This window comes from Hemiscyllium ocellatum, chromosome 3, assembly GCF_020745735.1.
Source record: "Hemiscyllium ocellatum isolate sHemOce1 chromosome 3, sHemOce1.pat.X.cur, whole genome shotgun sequence".
Classification (NCBI taxonomy): Eukaryota; Metazoa; Chordata; class Chondrichthyes; order Orectolobiformes; family Hemiscylliidae; genus Hemiscyllium; species Hemiscyllium ocellatum.
Genome location: NC_083403.1, coordinates 59,161,112 through 59,180,923, shown reverse-complemented (window position 1 = coordinate 59,180,923; position 19,812 = coordinate 59,161,112). Strand labels below are relative to the sequence as shown.

The following is a 19,812-nucleotide window of genomic DNA, read 5'->3' as shown; positions in this document are numbered from 1 at the left end:
TGTTTGGTTATACAGTAGTTATGTAGGAAGTAGAAGAAGGTGATTACAAATTGGTAAACCTGCCATTTTTGGAATCTGAACAATGCCATCAGAAAGCATTTTCAATTAAATTTTAATGGAATGGGATCATATATTAAAAACTGAGGGAGTGGTTAGTTTATGTTTGGAATTACTGTATACAGCAGAAATTGACAATCGCACTACTTGGATGAGGAGCAAATTTAGGAACAGATGATTTGATCATTTCAGGCATCTGTGTATGTCAGAATAAATGAGTTACCGAATAACAATGTGACTGTATTTATGTTTATTATGTGTCAAATGTTAAGCACCACTTCACAGCTTTTTTTAGTGCCAAAATGAAATGTTGGCATTTTCTCGATATACATTGGAATATATTAACAGGCACAGACAAGATGAACTGAAGTGGCTTTTTCTTTGAAGTAGATTTCTATCTAATATATTTCATGTAATAAAGTAAATAATTATTTTCTGATATAGGATGGCTCATTTACTCTCTATGTTAGTGTTCAGTCCCTGACCTGTTCGTGCACAAACAGGGCTTGCAATAAATAATTTGTATATTTGTTATTCAGCTTTATGGAATTCAGAGTAAAAGTTGAGATGTGTTCACTTTCTCCTACCAACTGAACCAAACTATTTGAAATATACATGTTCACCCTTGCCATCTTGGATTTGTCCAATTCAATGTTTTTTTTAATCCAGAGATTTTGTGTTAATGCAGAAAACTTTATTATGTTCATTGGGTCAGACTTTCTCCTACAATTCTTCTGTATCACTGGCAACAAATTATTTGATCCATCTCTACAGATAAAATGCTTTCAATGAATGAAATCCATTTTAAAAATCCAATCTGATCTGATCAAAAGGAAAGTGAATATTAATACAACAAGCATATCAAGCAATGGGTGACCGTAGGAAAAATTTCCTCTGATTGGAGGTATTGGTGGCACAAAAGGAATGATCGTGGTTGTTGGAAGTCAATCACGTCAGCTCCTGCAGGACATCTCTGCAGGAATCCTTTAAGGTCATGTCCTAAGCCCAGCCATCTTTAGCAGCTTCATCAATGACCTTCTCTCCACAAGGGTCAGAGGTGGAGATGGTCACTGATGATTGCATAGTATTCAGCACCAGGTACTGGAGCAGTTCATGTTCAAATGCAGCAAAACCTTGATATTATCCAGACTTGGGCTGTAAAGTGGTTAGTAACATTCATGACACACAAATAAAAGGCAATCATCTTCAACAAGAGAAAATATCACCATAACATTTTTAACATTCATTGGCGTCAACATACTGGAGGTTATCATTGATCAGCTACTGAACTGGACTAGCCATATAAGATCAGTTCAGAGGTTAGGAATCCTATAGCAAGTAATTCAGTTCAAGACTCCCAAAGTCTGTCCACCATTTACTTATTTACATATTCTGATCATGTGGGGATCTTTGTTTACTTCCCCATGAGTTGTGGACTTCTCTGGCTGAGCCAGCATTTATTGCTTATTCTCTGAAGAAATTGTGGCAACTCTGGGGCAGGTTATGCTGCTCAGGGATTGCAATAGGTTGCAACAGGTCAGGTGGTTGTGTAGGATTGTGACAACAGAGTGGCTACAAGGTTAGGGTTAGAAAAATCGCAGGTGGTTTAGAGACATATGGAAATTGGGGTACTTGGAGATGTCTGATTATATTGGTTGCATGGTGATTCTGGGATCTTTGATTATAGGTGGAAGTGAGTGATTTCAGGGTATCTGAATATGGAAAGGATTTGGATGGGGCAATTGCCCAGAGCAAAGCAAGTAATTTTCTTACAAGTAGTTGCTGTTTGTACTGTCCCAATCATCATGGTTACAGTACTGCCAGTAATTCTCCTTTCAATGCTGAATCTAAGGACTTTTATTCACCACCATGGGACATGGGTGCAACTGGCTGATGAGCATTCATTGCCCATCTCCAATTAGTGTAATTAGTAGTGAAAGGATAACCAGCATTGTGTTTCAGCAAGAAGAAGCATGTAAGTAAATGTAAAATACTGCAAATAAATCAGAGTCTGAAGAGTCAACACAACAGAATGAACAGAAGTTGTTTGTTACCCCTACAACAGAAACCAAATGTTGGCTTTATGGCCAATGACTAGAACATTGCATGATGGTCTGCTGCATCCAGCTCTCAGCTACTGCAATCAGCAGTCAATCAGGTCATGTCTGGCTTGTAGCATCTGAGTTCTGCCCTCCATGGAGCGCTTTCTCCTCCTCAATGTCCTTGCCCACTTCCTTAGAAGACTGACTCATAGAGCCATAGGGGCGTACAGCACGGAAACAGACCCTTCAGTCCAACTCGTCCATGCCGACCGGATATCCCAACTTAATCTAGTCCCACTTGCCAGCACCTGGCCCATATTTCTCCAAACCCTTCTTATTCATATACCTATCCAGATGCATTTTAAATATTTTAATTGTACTAGCCTCCACCACTTCCCCTGGCAGCTCATTCCATACATGTACCACCATCTGCGTGAAAATGTTGCCTCTTACGTCTCTTTTATATCTTTCCCCTCTCACCCTGAAACTATCCCATTAGTTCCGGACTCCCCGACCCCAGGGAAAAGACTTTGCCTATTTATCCTCTCCATGCCCTTCATGACTTTATAAACCTCTATAAAGTCACCCCTCAGTCTATGACACTCCATGGAAAACAGCCCAGCCTATTCAGCCCTTCCTATAGCTCAAATCCTCCAAACCTGGCAACGTCCTTGTAGATCTTTCAAGTTTCACAACATCCTTCCAACTAGATTTGCATGTAATATTCCAAATGTGACCTAACCAATGTCCTGTTGATCTCCCAACACCTGTACTCAATACTCTGACCAATAAAGGAAAGCATACCAAATGCCTTCTTTACTATCCTATTTAGCTATGAGTCTACTTTCAAGGAGCTATGAACCTGCACTCCAAAGTCTCTTTGTTCAGCAACATTCCCTCGGACCTTACCATTAAATGTATAAGTCTTGCTAAACTTTGCTTTCCCAAAATGCGGCACCTCGCATTTATCTAAGTAAAACTCCATCTGCCACTCCTCAGCCCATTGACCCATCTGATCAACATCCCAATGTAATCTGAGGCAACCTTCTTCGCTGTCCACTACACCTCCAATTTTGGTGTCATCTGCAAACTTACTAACTACACCTCCAGTCTGCAAAATAACCCTCCAACACCACTCTCTGTCTTCTCCTTTTGAGCCAGTTCTATATCCAAATGGCTAGTTCTCCCTGTATTCGGTGAGATCTAACCTTGCTAACCAGTCTCCCATGGGGAACTTTGTGGAACACCTTACTGAAGTCCATATAGAGCATGTCTACCATTCTGCCCTCATTAATCCTCTTTGTTACTTCTTCAAAAACTCAATCAAGTTTTTGAGACATGATTTCCCACACTCAAAGCCATGTTGACTATTCCTAATCAGTCTTTGCCTTTCCAAATACATGCACATCTTGCCCCTTGGGATTACCCCCAACTACTCCAACCACCGACATCAGGCTCACCAGTCCATAGTTCCCTGGCTCGTCCTTACCACCTTTCTTAAATAGTGGCACCACATTAGCCAACATCCAGTCTTCCAGCACCTCACCTGTTACTATCGATGATACAAATGTCTCAGCAAGGCACCCACCAATCATTTCCCGAGCTTCCCACAGAGTTCGAGGGTACATCTGAACAGGTCCTGGGGATTTATCCACTTTTATGCATTTCAAGACATCCAGCACTTCCTCCCCTGTAATTCCCTCCAATTCCCTCAGTTCCTCAACACACCAGAATGATGCAGCACACTCTCTCCAGACTATATTGGTAGTTTCCCAAGATTAGTCCAAGCAGTGGAACTGCAACTCTAGCAGCTCTGTCATCACAGCCACAGCCCTTAACAAGCCACCAGTGAGGGAGTTGCACAGATGTGTTATGAGCCATGATCACAGCAGGTAGACTCTGTCCTCTCGGAGCCAGCCTTGAAAGGCAGTTGGATCCTCAAATGTACCAAGAATGTAAGAATGCTCTGGAATGTAGCAGTTGTGGCAACTGACAGGGTAATGGGCAAACACCTCCTGGAAGTGATAACAGTGTTCACAGCTCACCTGGTTGAAGGGCAGTCCTTCAGTTGATGAATTCCAGTATCGTGATATGATGCTCTCAGTACCATGGGTGGCATCTGTGCCTGCAGGAAGGTAGTTTTGTTTCAGAAGCCGACTGCCTGGATTGCAGCACTGAGTGATCCAGTGTGATCTTACTCAGATGGCATTGGTCACTGTCCTTCTGCATTTGTGGATGCATGACTGGGAAATCCCACAAATGTATCCCATGCATAGATTATCAAAGCAGCTGTCCCCTTCACAGCCACGAGGAGAGAATGACCACACATTCCTACAGTCCTCAGGTCCTGCTCTAGCAGTATTCCATTGCATTTGCCCTGGGCATACTTAGCTTGTACTGTAACTGCACCTTTCTCACTCCAAGTGGGTCAAAAATCTATGGCCATTCTACAAACTGCATGCATCCCGAGCGGCCCTGCGTTTGTGACTTGTCTCTGAGTAAGAGACATTTCATCGTCCATGGCAGCCTGCTGCTGCTGTTGGGCTTGCTGTTGGCTCCAATTCCCTTGCATTCACCTTCTTAGGAACGCAGCCACAGTAACCAACATCCCACCAATGGCAAAGTACAGGACTCTCAGTGAAAATGACCTACATTACGAACAAAAGGAGCAAGATATTTTCTTGGGTCTCAATAGATCTAAGTATTACTGTACCCTGCAGATGAGGGCTGCACACACTCCTCTATACAGGTGACATACTGCACCCTTCATCATTCTTTCAGTTTCGGTCTCAGCATGGGCATCAACTTGGTGAAGGTGTTGTGATGGCTAAGTGACCAATGCATTGCATCAGAAAGAAATGTATGTTGTAGCGTGACCTCCTTCCTGCCCCAAATGCACATCAATCTTTCAACTTTTCACTGCATTCAGTACAGACCATTATTAAACCGACATGACAGATGATGAAGCAATGGACTCCATTACCCGCAGCATGCACTTGGTTAGCATTTGCCTCTTTTTAAGTTACTGTCACCAACTTTAGCATCATTGAGAAGGGAATGGTCAAGATGCAAGCACTAATGGCATGGTATCTTGGTACTCTTCAAGGTTATCTTGTTGAGACATTTTTGTTGTTCTAGTCTTCCTACTGACAAAGAAAAGGTTCTTCCAAGGGTTTTTATCGAAACCAGTTTTTGGGTCCGAGGTTAACTGCCTACAGAAACCTAATTAAATTTTCCAGTGTTTAATGCATTAAAACTAATATGATAATACAAATACATGTGTCTACTCTAATCTGTAGTTATGATTGTTTTAAAGCCCTCGTCAAAAGTGCGTCAAGCTTTCCCTTTCTATTTCATTTTAAAAATCGGATATTTCAAATCACACAATTTTCATCTGAGCTGCCTTAACAGAGTCTTACAGTCTGCATTCCAGCTCCATCTTATTAAGACTCAGGACATTTTGTTTTCTGTCAGTGAAGGCCATAATTTGAGCTCTATGAAATGCTGCAGCCTTTTTGTCACAGTCATCTGTGGATAGATATAACAGCCTGTTTCAGGTATTTGCCCCTTCTGTTCCCTGATCCTCAGTAGACAAGGATCCTACATTTTTCCCCATCAAACTGATACTGACTGCACGCAACACAAGCATTGTCCCAACCATTTTCCAGTCATGTTTAGCATCAAGAGAATGGTACATGATGGCAGGGAATGCAAATCGTCATGACCACCATCAGAATTAGGCATGCCAGATACCCCACCAGAGCCTCCATGTCCCATTTTACCTCCCAGTGTCCTAACAGCTCATTTCCACCTATCCACCTATATGGAAACAAAGCACATTGACAACTCTCCTCCCTACCTGAGCCATGATATTACACTTTAATGATGACTACCTTTGTCATCTATGCTCTCCCCAAGGAAGCCTTAGGAGTGATATTGTTTATTCACTCATGGGATATGGGTATCGTTGGGTGGCCAGCATTTTTTGCCCATCCCTAGTTGCCCTTGAGATGGTGGTGGTGATCTGCCTTCTTGAAGTGCTGCAGTCCATGTGCTGTAGGTTGACCCACAATGCCCTTGGGGTGTGTGGGGGCAGGGGGAGCAGGGGAGCGGGGGGAGAGTGTTGGTATTCCAGGATTTTAACCCAATGACACTGAATGAACAGCGATATATTTCCAACTCAGGATGGTGAGTAGTTTGAAGGGGAACTTGCAGATGTTCCCAAGTATCTATTGCCCTAGTCCTTCTAGATGGAAGTGGTCATGGTTTGAAAGCTTTTACTCTAGTGACCTTCAGTGAATTTCTGCATTGCATCTTGTAGACACATACACTGCTGTTTCTAGGTCTCAGTGTGGAGGAAATTTATGTTTGTAGCTGTAATGCCAATCAAATGTGCTGCTTTGATAAGGATCTCAAGCATCATTGGAGCTGCACTCATCCATCATGTTCCTGACCTGTGCCTTCTGGGTGGTGGACAGGCTTTGGGGAGTCAGGCGATGAGCTACTCGCTGCAGGATTCCTCGCATCGGACCAACTCTTATTCTCAGAGTCTCAAACTGCACAGAAGAGACCCTTTGACCCATTGATTCCATGCTGACCAACTGCACCAATCCCACTTTCTAGCATTTAGCCCAAAACCTTGAATGTTATGACATTTCAAGTGCTCATTCACGTTACTTGTTTAAAGATTTGTGAAGCTTCTTGTCTTTACCACTGTCCTGTAGCCAGTGTATTTTAATGTCATTTTTTGTTCCATTCCCTGATTGCTGGTGCTGCCCTTCTTGGACAGACCATTACCCATTCTGCAGATGGCAGCCGGACAGACCTCCTGACCTTTAGCAGTCCAAGCAGATGAATGTCCATGGCCAAGCCTCTGGCATGTGGGTGAATTGTGCTCACAACTGACAATACCAGGAGCTTTAACAGAAAGCAGTCCCCTCTTTGACTGAACTGAAGACTGGCCTGCACCCATGTTCCATTTTGGCTATTTGGTTGAATAAACACGCAGTGTGACTGCCGTACAGACAGCTCTCGGTATTAGATTGGCAACTTGGTGTGCCATATAGCAAGACACTCAACCCTACTCATCCTCACCAACCTCTTACTTGTACATTTCTATTGACAAGAACAACCACGAGTCAGTCTATCTGTCTATCTCCGCAGAAGATCATACTGATATGACCAAACTGAAAGCTTTTGATTCCAGTTGAAGTGCCAACACGCTAACTGGTATCACACAGCATGGAAAACAAGACATTGCATCGATGCTGTGAGGATGCAGATAAGTTCTTTGAGAGCAAGTAAGAGGTTCTGAGATGTGACCTGGTCAGTTTATGAGCTGAATGCCTGTCCCAGCATGCAAGCTGTGCCTACTACAGTCTTAGGAATGTAAGAACATAGGAATTAGGAGCAGGAGTAGGCAGTTCAGCTCACTAGGCCATTTAACATGATCACGGCTGATCTTAACCTAGTCTCAACTCCACTCTCCTGCCTGCTCCTATTGCCTTTGATCCCACTTTTCATCAGAAACATTTATTTCTCTCTTGAATTCTGCCTCTTTCTGGGGCAGCGAATTCCACAATTTCATAACCCTTTGACTTTCTGCTCATGCCAACTTTGAACCTACCTCCTCTCACTCTATATCTATAACCGCTTGCTGGAGACTATCCCACAATGGGGAACATCTGTTCACCATCTGCCTTTAGCATTTTCTTTACCTCAGTCAGAACACCCCCCTCATTCTGAACTCCAGTGAATAAAAGCTATTCAACCATTCCTCGTGCAACAGCCCTTTCATCCCTGGAATCAATCTGCTGAGTCTCCTCTAAACTACCTCCAGTGCAATCACATCCTTCCCCAACTATGGAGACCAAAACTGGACATAACACTCCAGGTGTGGTCTCAGCAGTGACTTATATAACTGTAACAACACTTCTTTCCTCCTGTAATTCTTTTGCAATAAACGTCATGATTTCATTTGCTTTCAACTCTAGTAGCCAGAGCATTCTGCATTGCAAATCTTTGCCTCCTACATGGTCTGGAACTGAGTCAGAAAGATGCCATGACGTTTGTGAGGGGTTGATACATGTACAATTCTAATGTTTGTGTATGAGGTGTGTATGCAGCTGATGCCTGTGGCTTGTGCTCTGAAATATTGCCTGTGAGAAACGTGAAGGCTTCTCACAGCCAGTGGTGAGCTGAAGTTGCCAGGTACCTGCTCTGCCTTCCACTCAAGGAATTCATGACATCTCATTTGGTAAGAGAGGAGAATATTAATGAGGTGAGTTGTAGCATTAACTTGCATTTAACAAGTAATATTCCCCCTTAATTAGCATTAGCTTTGGCAAACAGAATGAAGGAGAATCCAATGGGTTTTTACAAATACATGAAGGACAAAAGGGTAACTAGGGAGAGAATAGGGCCCCTCAAAGATCAGCAAGGTGGCCTTTGTGTGGGGGCCACAGAAAATGGGAGAGATACTAAATGAATATTTTGCATCAGTATTTACTGTGGAAAAGGATATGGAAGATATAGTCTGTAGGAAAATAAATGGTCACATCTTGCAAAATGTCCAGATTACAGAGGAGAAGTGCTGGATGTCTTGAAAGGTAAAGGTGGATAAATCCCCAGGACCTGATCAGGTGCATCCGAGAACTCTGTGGGAAGCAGTAGATGTTGTGTATATGGATTTTAGTAAGGCGTTCGATAAGGTTCCCCATGGTAGGCTAATGCTAAAACTTCGGAGGTATGGCATTGAGGATACATTAGAGGTTTGGATTAGGAATTGGCTGGCTGGAAGGAGACAGAGGGTAGTAGTTGATGGATTATGTTCATCTTGGAGCGCAGTTACTAGCGGTGTACCACAAGGATCTGTTTTGGGACCATTGCTTTTTGTTATCTTTATAGATGATCTAGAGGAAGGACTTGAAAGCTGGGTAAGCAAGTTTGCGGATGACACAAAAGTCGGTGGAGTTGTGGATAGTGAGGAAGGAAGTGGTAGGTTACAGCGGGATATAGATAAGTTGCAGAGCTGGGCGGAAATGTGGCAAATGGAATTCAATGTAGCTAAGTGCGAAGTCGTTCACTTTGGTAGGAATAACAAGATGATGGATTACTGGGCTAATGGTAGGCTACTTGGTAGTGTGGATGAGCAGAGGGATCTTGGTGTCCATGTACACAGATCTCTGAAAGTTGCCACCCAGGTAAATAGTGCTGTGAGGAAGGCATATGGTGTACTGGGCTTTATTGGCAGAGGAATTGAGTTCCGGAGTCCTGAGGTCATGTTGCAGTTGTATAAGACTCTGGTGCAGCCTCATCTGGAGTATTGTGTGCAGTTTTGGTCGCCATACTATAGGAAGGATGTGGAAGTTTTAGAACGAGTGCAGAGGAGGTTTACCAGGATGTTGCCTGGAATGGTAGGAAAATCTTATGAGGAAAGGCTGAGGCACTTGGGGCTGTTCTCATTGGAGAAGAGAAGGTTTAGGGGAGATCTGATAGAAGTGTATAAGATGATTAGGGGTTTAGATAGGGTAGATACTAAGAACCTTTTACCGCTAATGGAGTCAGGTGTTACTAGGGGACATAGCTTTAAATTAAGGGGTGGTAGGTATAGGACAGATGTTAGGGGTAGATTCTTCACACAGCGGGTTGTGAGTTCATGGAATGCCCTGCCCGTATCAGTGGTGAACTCTCCTTCTTTATGGTCATTTAAGCGGGCATTGGATAGGCATTTGGAAGTTATTGGGCTAGTATAGGTTAGGTAGGATTCGGTCGGCGCAACATCGAGGGCCGAAGGGCCTGGACTGCGCTGTATCCTTCTATGTTCTATGTTCTATGTTCTAAGCCAGAGAAGGGATTGCTTGGCCTCTTGCTGAGATATTTGTATCATCGATAGTCACAGGTGAGGTGCCGGAAGACTGGAGGTTGGCAAACGTGGTGCCACTGTTAAAGAAGGGCGGTAAAGACAAGCTAGGGAACTATAGACCGGTGAGCCTGACCTCGGTGGTGGGAATCCTGAGGGACAGGATGTACATGTATTTGGAAAGGCAAGGACTGATTAGGGATAGTCAGCATGGCTTTGTGCGTGGGAAATCATGTCTCACAAGCTTGATTGAGTTTTTTGAAGAACTAACAAAGAGGATTGATGACGGCAGAGCAGTAGATGTGATCTATATGGACTTCAGTAAGGGAGAATGATTAACAAGGTTAGATCTCATAGAACTAGCCATTTCTCAAAGGCAGAAGACAGAGGGTGGAGGTGGAGTTTTTCAGAGTGGAGGCCTGTGACCAGTGGAGTGCCCCAAAGATCAGTGATGGGCCCTCTACTTTTTGTCATTTGCATAAATTATTTGGATGCGAGCATAAGAAGTACAGTTAGTAAGTTTGCAGATGACACTAAAAGTGGAGATGTAGTGGACAGCAAAGAGGGTTACCTCAGATTACAACAGGATCTGGACCAGATGGGCCAATGGGCTGAGAAGTGGCAAATGGAGTTTAATTCAGATAAATGCGATGTGCTGCATTTTGGGAAAGCAAGTCTTAGCAGGACTTATACACTTAATGGTAAGGTCCTAGGGAGTGTTGCTGAACAAAGAGACCTTGGAGTGCAGGTTCATAGCTCCTTGAAAGTGGAGTTGCAAGTAGATAGGATAGTGAAGAAGGCGTTTGGTATGCTTTCCTTTATTGGTCAGAGTATTGAGTACAGGAGTTGGGAGGTCATGTTGCGGCTATACAGGACATTGGTTAGGACACTTTTGGAATATTCTGTGCAATTCTGGTCTCCTTCCTATTGAAACTTGAAAGGGTTCAGAAAAGATTTACAAGTGTTAGAGGATTTGAGCTATAGGGAGAGGCTGAACAGGCTGGGGCTATATTCCCTGGAGTATCGGAGGCTGAGGGGTGACCTTATAGTGGTTTACAAAATTATGAGGGGCATGGATAGGATAAATTGGCAAAGTCTTTTTCCTGGAGTGGGGGAGTCCAGAACTAGAGGGCATAGGTTTAGGGTGAGAGGGGAAAGATATAAAAGAGACCTAAGGGGTAACTTTTTCATGCAGAGAGTGGTACGTGTATAGAATGAGCTGCCAGAGGATGTGGTGGAGGCTGGTACAATTGCAATATTTAAGAGGTATTTGGATGGGTATATGAATAGGAAGGGTTTGGAGGGATATGGGCCAGGTGCTGGCAGGTGGGACTAGATTTGATTGGGAAATCTGAATGGCATGGACGGGTTGGACTGAAGGGTCTGTTTCCATGCTGTACATCTCTATGACTCTATGACTCTATCTCACTGCTGCTGAGTGAGAAACATGCCTCACCACTTGACAAATGCATAAAAGATGCAGCAAGTTGTCCCTGAATTGAATGAGATAATATCTTGCTGAACTTGTTGCAACATTCTGCCACAATTCTCACCACAGTCCATGTCGCTCAAGCCTATTAAGTTTCCACTTTTGGTCTCCTTTTTGTGCTGACTTATCCCATACATCTTTCAAGCTCTTGTACATTATAAGCTGAATCAATTCTGTTACTCTCCTGTTGTAAGATTATCCTTCTCCTCATAATGTCTTGGGCATTCTTCCTGCTTTCAGCTTCCAGCACAATCTGAACAGCTTTCTCCAAAGTCAAATCTTCTTCAGACTGTAATAGATCTGACAAAGACCCATGAGTGCTTCCAATAACAATTCTCGCTCTTATGAATTCAAAGCTTCATAGTCACTGTTTTCAACTACACAACAGCAGGTTAAAGTCCAACAGGTTTAATTGGAAGCACTAGCTTTCGGAGTGCTGCTCCTTTATCAGGTGGTTGTGGAGTACATAATTGTAAGACAGAATTTATTGCAAAAGTTTACAGTGTGATGTAACTAAAATTATACATTGAAAAATGCCTTGATTATTTGTTAAGTCTCTGGTCTGTTAGAATGACCATGTTAATTTCATTTCTTTCATATGTAAATCACAAAACTTTTTTTAATAGTTACATTCTCAGGTTAACTTCAACAATTGGTGTCAGCCCAGATAATATGTTGAAGGTGTTAGCCCCATGTGTGCTATTGTCTGTGCCATAATATTTGGACTGATTCTAATCTAAAAAATGACATCCCATCATATCAGGCAATGGGACCCTGTGTGAGAACTTCTCTGGCTATGTCGAAGGCATCTTGAAACCCATTGTACAGGGGACTTCCAGCTTCTGTCATGACCCTACAGATTTCTTACAGAAACTCAGCACCCACAAAGCAGTCAAACTGCAAACATTCCTTGTCACAATGGACATTTCAGTACTCTACACCAGCAACCCCCACAATGACAACATCGCAGCAACAGCCTCAATATCCAACACTAACAATTGCCAATCTCCGAGCACCGTCCTCCAACTCATCCACTTTATCCTCGATCACGTCATCACCTTTGACAACCAGTTCTTCATCCAGACACATGGAACAGCCATGGGGACCACCTTTGCACCCGAATATGCCAACATCTTCATGCACAAATTTGAACAAGACTTCTTCTCTACGCAGGACCTCCAACCAACATTATACACCAGGTACATTGATGACATATTCTTCCTCTGGACCGATGGCAAGGAGTCTCTGATAAAATTACACAGTGATATCAACAAGTTTCATCCTACCATCAACTCACATGGACTACTCTCTACTATCTGCCTCATTCTTGGACACATACATGTCCATCAAGTATGGGCGCGGCAGCATCTCACTCTACCACAAAGCCCATGGATATCCTCACAATGCTACACTTCTCCAGCTCCCACCCAAAACACACTAAAACAGCCATCCCCTAAGAACAAGTCCTACTCATATACCGGGTCTGTTCAAATGAGGAGGAACGTGACGGGCACCTGGAAGTACTCAGGGATGCCCTCATAACAGCGGGGTATGATGCTCAACACATCAACCTCGCCAGTTCCGACGTGCCACAGCAAGGAACCGTAATGACCTCCTCAGGAGACAGACACGTGCTGCAACTGACAGGGTACCCTTCATTGTCCAGTACTTCCCAGGAGCCGAAAAACAGCGTCATGTTCTTCGTGACCTGCAACACATTATCAATGAGGATGAACACCTCGCCAAGACCTTCCCTATACCTCCACTGCTCACCTTTAAACAACCACCAAACCTCAAACAGATCATTGTTCGTAGCAAACAGCCCGGCTTTCAGGACAACTCCGTACAACCCTGTCACGGTAGGCGCTGCAAGATGTGTCAGAATGTGGACATGGATACCACCATTACACGTGGGGACACCTCCCACCGTGTACGTGGCAGGTACTCTTGTGACTCAGCCAACATTATCTATCTCATATGCTACAGGCAAGGATGCCCTGAGGCATGGTACATTGGTGAAACTGAGCAGAGGCTATGGCAAAGAATGAATTGGCACTGCACAACAATCAATAGACAGGAGTGTTCCCTCCCAGTTGGAGAACACTTAAGCGGTCCAGGACATTTGAGCTCGGACCTTCAGGTGACCACCCTCTAAGGCAGATTTCAGGACAGGCAGCTGCGAAAAGTGGCTGAGCAGAGGCTGATAGCCAAGTTTGGTACCCATAGGGAGGGCCTCAACTGGGACCTTGGGTTCATGTCACACTACAGGTGACCAACATTGCACTATGTACACACAGAGGCACTCCCATACACACACACACACACAAACACACACAGACGCTCCTATACACACAGACGTCTACAGACACATACTCTCCCACACTCACACATGCACCCTCTCACAGAATTAGACTCCTTTACACTCACACACACATATACACTCTTTCTCACAGACACTCACAAACCCCCCACCCCCCCACACACACAAACCTACGTGCACACATACACATTTACGTTTGTAGGGTTAATTTGTACTTGCCGAGATACATTGTACTTTGCTCAAAAACTGCATGAATCCATATAAAATTCTATTCATTCTTTTTTTTAGAGTAGAATCAGTTTAAACATTCTTGCACAGACAACAGCACACGGGGGCTAACACATTCAATACATTATCTGGCGGACACCAATTGTTGAAGTTAACGTGAGAATGTAACTTTGAAAAATGTTTTGAGATTTACATATGAAAGAAGTGAAACTAACATGGTCATTCAAACAGATGAGAGACTTAACAAACAATCAAGGTATCTTTCAATGTATATTTTCAGTTACATCACACTGTAAACTTTTGCCATAAATTCGCCGCATCTGCTCCCAGGAGGACTCTTTCCAATACCAAACAACTCAGATGGCCTCCTTCTTCAAAGACCGCAATTTCCCCTCAGACATGGTTGATGATGCTCTCCACCGCATCTCCTCCACTTCCCGCTCCTCCGCCCTTGAACCCTGCCCCTCCAATCGCCACCAGGACAGAACCCCACTGGTCCTCACCAACCACCCCACCAACCTCCAGATACATCATATCATCCTTCGTCATTTCCACCACCTCCAAACAGACCCCACCACCAGGGATATATTTCCCTCCCCACCCCTATCAGCGTTCCGGAAAGACCACTCCCTCCGCGACTCCCTCGTCAGATCCACACCCTCCACCAACCCAACCTCCACTCCCGGCACCTTCCCCTGTAGCCGCAAGAAACGCAAAACTTGCACCCATACCTCCCCCCTCACTTCCCACCAAGGCTGCAAGGGATCCTTCCATATCCGTCAGAAGTTCACCTGCACCTCCACACGCATCATTTACTGCATCCGCTGCACCTGATGTGGCCTCCTATACATTGGGGAGACAGGCTATCTACTTGCGGAACATTTCAGAGAACACCTCTGGGACACCCGCACCAACCAACCCAACCGCCCCGTGGCTGAACACTTTAACTCCCCCTCTCACTCCGCTAAGGACATGCAGGTCCTTGGACTCCTCCATCGTCAGACCATGGCAACACGACGCCTGGAGGAAGAGCGCCTCATCTTCCACCTAGGAACCCTCCAACCACAAGGGATGAATGCAGATTTCTCCAGCTTTCTCATTTCCCCTCTCCCCACCTTGTCTCAGTCCCAACCCTCGAACTCAGCACCACCTTCTTGACCTGCAATCTTCTTCCCGACCTCTCCGCCCCCACTCCCTCTCCGGCCTATCACCCTCACCTTAACCTCCTTCCACCTATCGTATTCCCAATGACCCTCCCCCAAGTCCCTCCTCCCTACCTTTTATCTTAGCCTGCTTGGCACACCCTCCTCATTCCTGAAGAAGGGCTTATGCCCGAAACATCGATTCTCCTGTTCTTTTGATGCTGCCTGACCTGCTGTGCTTTTTCAGCAACACATTTTTAAGCCATAAATTCTGTGTCTTACAACTGTGTATTCCACAACCACCTGATGAAGGAGCAGTGCTCCAAAAACTAGTGCTTCCAAGTAAACCTGTTGGACTATAACCTGGTGTTGTGTGATTTTTAACATTGCACACCCCCGCCCAACACCGGCATCTCCAAATCATGCTTTCAACTAATTTGTGAAGACCATTATGAAACTTCTCCAGAAATTCACGGAATGCTGAATTGTTATGTCTTTTATATCTTGATAAGGTGTCACATAGCTTGTTAAATCTCACATAGGAGATTAATGTATAAAATTAAAACTCATGAGATTGAGGGTAGTATATTATTGACAGGGATAGAGAATTGGCTGGTAAACAGGAAATAAAGAGTAGACATAAACAGGTCTTTGACCGAGGGGCAGGCAGTGATTGTTGGGGTACTACGGGGATCAGTGCTTGCACTTCAGTTATTAACAATATATATGATTCAGGTGAGGGAACTAAATGTAATATCTCAAGATTTGCAGATCACACAAAGCTGAGTGGGAAGGTGAACTTTGAGGAGGATGCAAAGATGTTGCCGGATGATTTAGACTAGATGAGTGAGCCAACATGGTAAATGCAGTGTAATTGGATAAATGTGGAATTCTCCGCTGTTGGGTCCAATGGAAATCTTACCACTGAGACTGAGTGGTAATTCAGCAACAATGCCCACCACTATTCCCATGCTGTATGTGCAGTGATGGCATTTGCTGCCTGGATGTAGGTTTGTTCGCTGAGCTGAAAGGTTCATTTTCAGATGTTTCATCACCATACAAGGTAGCATCTTCAGTGAGCCTCCAAACGAAGAGTTGCTGATGATTCCTGCTTTCTATTTGTATGTTTATATATATTTAAACATATAAATAGAAAGCAGGAATCATCAGCAGTGCTTCATCTGGGGGCTCACTGAAGGTGTTACCTAGTATGGTGACAAAATGCCTGAAAATGAACCTTCCAGGTCAGTGAGCAACCTACATACAGCATCTCAACCTGAGCTACAAATCTTCTCAAAACTTGTTAGCTTACTGCCACCTTGTGTTTGAAGTGATTGCAGTTTCTCGTAGCAACGGAAATTACTAATCAGTCTTCATGAGAAGAGGCTCTTTGTTTAAAGAGTTTAAATGTAGTTTACAACATGATAATAAGCAGCTGCAACTTGCAGTAGTAGGTTAGATTTTGTTGCTAACATTATTGAAACTCATGCCATGTAGGTTATTACTTGATGAAATGTTTAGCCTTTTCTCACCTAAGTTCTTTTGGCATTTTCAGATAGGGTACAGCTTAATGTTGTTTCTAACATTGAACATTTCAGAACTATTATCTTATAAAACACAAACTAAATCAGGGAGTATTTGATAATGAATATCACAGCAAGTCAACAAAAGTCCAAGTGTACAGAGCAATTGGAAACACCTCATTCCTGTTCTGCAGTGATTCCTGGTTTATCAGAAACACAGAAGAGCATGAGAAACCAAAATTAGAAATTGCTGGAAAAGCTCAGCAGGACTGGCAGCATCTTTGGAGAGAAAACAGAGTTAACATTTCCGGTCAAATGGCCCTTCCTCATAACTGATGGTAGCTAGGAAAATGTTAGTTTATATGCAGAGGATGGAGTGCGGAGAGGGACTAAGGAGTAACGATAAGTAGGAATAGAGTCCAAAGAGAGAGAAGAACAGTTGAACAGACAAAGGAGTGGATAATGTCCTAGCCAGGAGGGACACTGGAGAAACTCCTTCTCCAGAGACACTGGAGCAGTCCTTCTGCCATAATCTCCAGATCCAATGAAGGACCATTGAATGAAAGCTGGTGTCCTTCTTGAAGCCAACTCTACAGTATGCAGATAAAACTCCTGCAAACAAACTATGATGGACCGTACACTGTATCTGGATAACTAGAAGTGTCTTCTCCATCAGGTCCAGTTTTCTCAACTTTCAAACTCCACGGGAAGATGAAAAACAAATAGTTCTAAGATACTCTGAAAGTCCCCTTGAAATGTGACAATGTTGACATTAATGAATGTGAGAAGCCTGTAACCAGTCAATCCAAATGGTGACAACCTGTCCATTAAGCTGTATCATACTTTGGTCTGAAAGTCTTAATTTTGAGGTGGAGTGACCACAGAGAGAAAAAGAGAAGGAAGTAAGTTTATTGACAAGCCTCAGGGGCAGTAGGGGGGAATCGCTCATTGTCAGGCACCTAGGGTCTGATTGAAGGAGCTGGCACCAAAACATAGGGGGACCCCCTCTAACTGCTAGTTCCCTGCCTTTTCTGCTGATCTCATTCCCCCCATGTCCTCTAACCTGCAATTCCCCATAGGCCATCAGTCACCAGTGAACTGGGTCCCTTGGTAACCCTGGGTTTTGTGTGGGTGAATTAATGGCAACAGTCATTGACTTCAATGTCAGTACCAAGCAAGCATAGCTTCTGGCATTTGGTTCATCAAACATCCTGGGATAGGTTGGGGGAGCAGATTAATGCTGCTAGGGTCCTTGATCCTGGGAAAGCCTACCACTGCCCGGCCAGCTAGTAAGTCCCCTGTATTAACTTCAGACCTGTAAATCTGGTAGTGTGCACTGTAAATACAAATCCTTCCTTCCTTCCATTCTTTAGTATATTCTAATTTTAACAATATTTATTATATTCTTTGTTGTCCATACACAGTTATGCTCTTGCACTGTTTTGTTCATGCTGTTGGTACATTTAATTTTCGCTATTTAATGCTTACTTTAACGTTGTTCCTCTTCCACTTCCTTTACCTTATCTCTTGGAACTTTGAAATGAATATGCCTCTTCACATTTGGGAGTCTGTGCTTAAATCCTAATGCAGTTTAAATGAAGGAAGTGCTACACTCCCAGAATCCTAATAGTCTTTTTTTTACTTTACAGGAGACATTATGACATCAGTATCCAACAAAGGGATTTTCCGTTTCCTGTTATTGTCCATCATTATTTTGGGCTGTTTTTTAGCTGCATTGCTGTATGTAAAACCATCCAACACCTGGATTTATGCTCCACTGGAATTTGCCACATCAGCACCAGGCGTGAAGAATATTTTTGGGACAGGTGCTGAGGAGAATAAAACTGTTGTGCTGATTTGGCTTTGGCCTTTCGGTCAGACATTTGAGCTCGATTCTTGTAAATCGGAGTTTAACATCCATGACTGTCACTTGACTGTGAATAGGAGCCTCTTTAACAAGTCGCATGCTGTCCTTTTCCATCACAGAGACATAACTGGAGACTTGTCCAATTTGCCCACACAACCTCGGCCAAGGTTTCAGAAATGGGTTTGGATGAATCTGGAGTCACCCACGCATGCTCCAAAAAGGACAGGACTCGACCAACTCTTCAACCTGACTTTGACATATCGGCGGGATTCAGATATCCAGGTGCCTTATGGGTGTCTGACAATGAGCAAAGTCCCAATAGACTTTGAATTGCCCAGTAAAAGCAATCTTGTGTGTTGGATTGTAAGCAACTGGAACTCTAACCATGCCAGAGTGAAGTATTATAATGAACTCTACAAATATATTGAAATCAACACATATGGGCAAGCCTTTGGGGACCGCTTGAGCAATGAAAAATTGATCCCTACAATATCTAAATGTAAGTTCTACCTTTCCTTTGAAAACTCAATCCATGAGGATTACATAACCGAAAAACTCTTCAATGCCTTGCTTGCTGGCACTGTTCCTGTAGTCTTGGGACCATCGAGAAAAAACTATGAAAATTACATTCCAGCCGATTCCTTCATTCATGTGGATGATTTCACATCTGCACAGGAACTTGCAGCTTACCTGAACATGGTGAACAATAATGAGGACTTGTACATGAACTATTTCAAATGGAGGAAGTATTACACAGTGCGGATGACTCGTTTCTGGGATGAACATGCGTGTAACGTGTGTGAGAATATAAAACGACATCAAGAATATCGATCATGTTCCAGTTTGGAGAACTGGTTTTGGGACTGAATTTGAAACCATGCCTCTGATTACTGTTATCATCAGCAATATGGAAGTTCATAGACATGTTTCTCCAAAAAAATGTTTTTTGATTAGTACTTTTGTTTGACCAAAAAAATACATCTACCACCTTATCTAGTCTTCATGCCTTTGACACCTCAGCAGTGGATTTCTGAACATTATATTCTCATCTAAAATTCACTTCCATTGGAAATTGAAATTGCTATTCAAATTGTTTTGGTTTAAAGAAACTTGACATTGCCTTGTCACGGCACTTGTAATAAAATGTTAGAAATAAAACAATCTTTATTGAAAATTATGGACAAACTATCCTGAACAACGCATTTGATACTCTAACTGGAAAAATATCATTCAACTTTCATTACAGGTTAAAGAACTTTAAATCATTTATAGTTTTGTAAATA

General features: G+C 43.4%; 1 protein-coding gene across 1 annotated transcript in view; it reads left to right on the top strand.

Moving 5' to 3' along the window:
• Positions 1 to 19,396, top strand: part of LOC132805722 (4-galactosyl-N-acetylglucosaminide 3-alpha-L-fucosyltransferase 9-like) — a 125,286-nt gene extending 105,890 nt beyond the window's left edge. Inside the window, exon 2 of the mRNA XM_060820938.1 lies at positions 18,312 to 19,396. Coding sequence (XP_060676921.1) covers positions 18,320 to 19,396 — 1,077 coding nt within the window. The 5' untranslated portion in view covers positions 18,312 to 18,319. The remainder of the gene's footprint in view (positions 1 to 18,311) is intronic.
• The last annotated feature ends 416 nt before the right edge of the window (positions 19,397 to 19,812 follow it).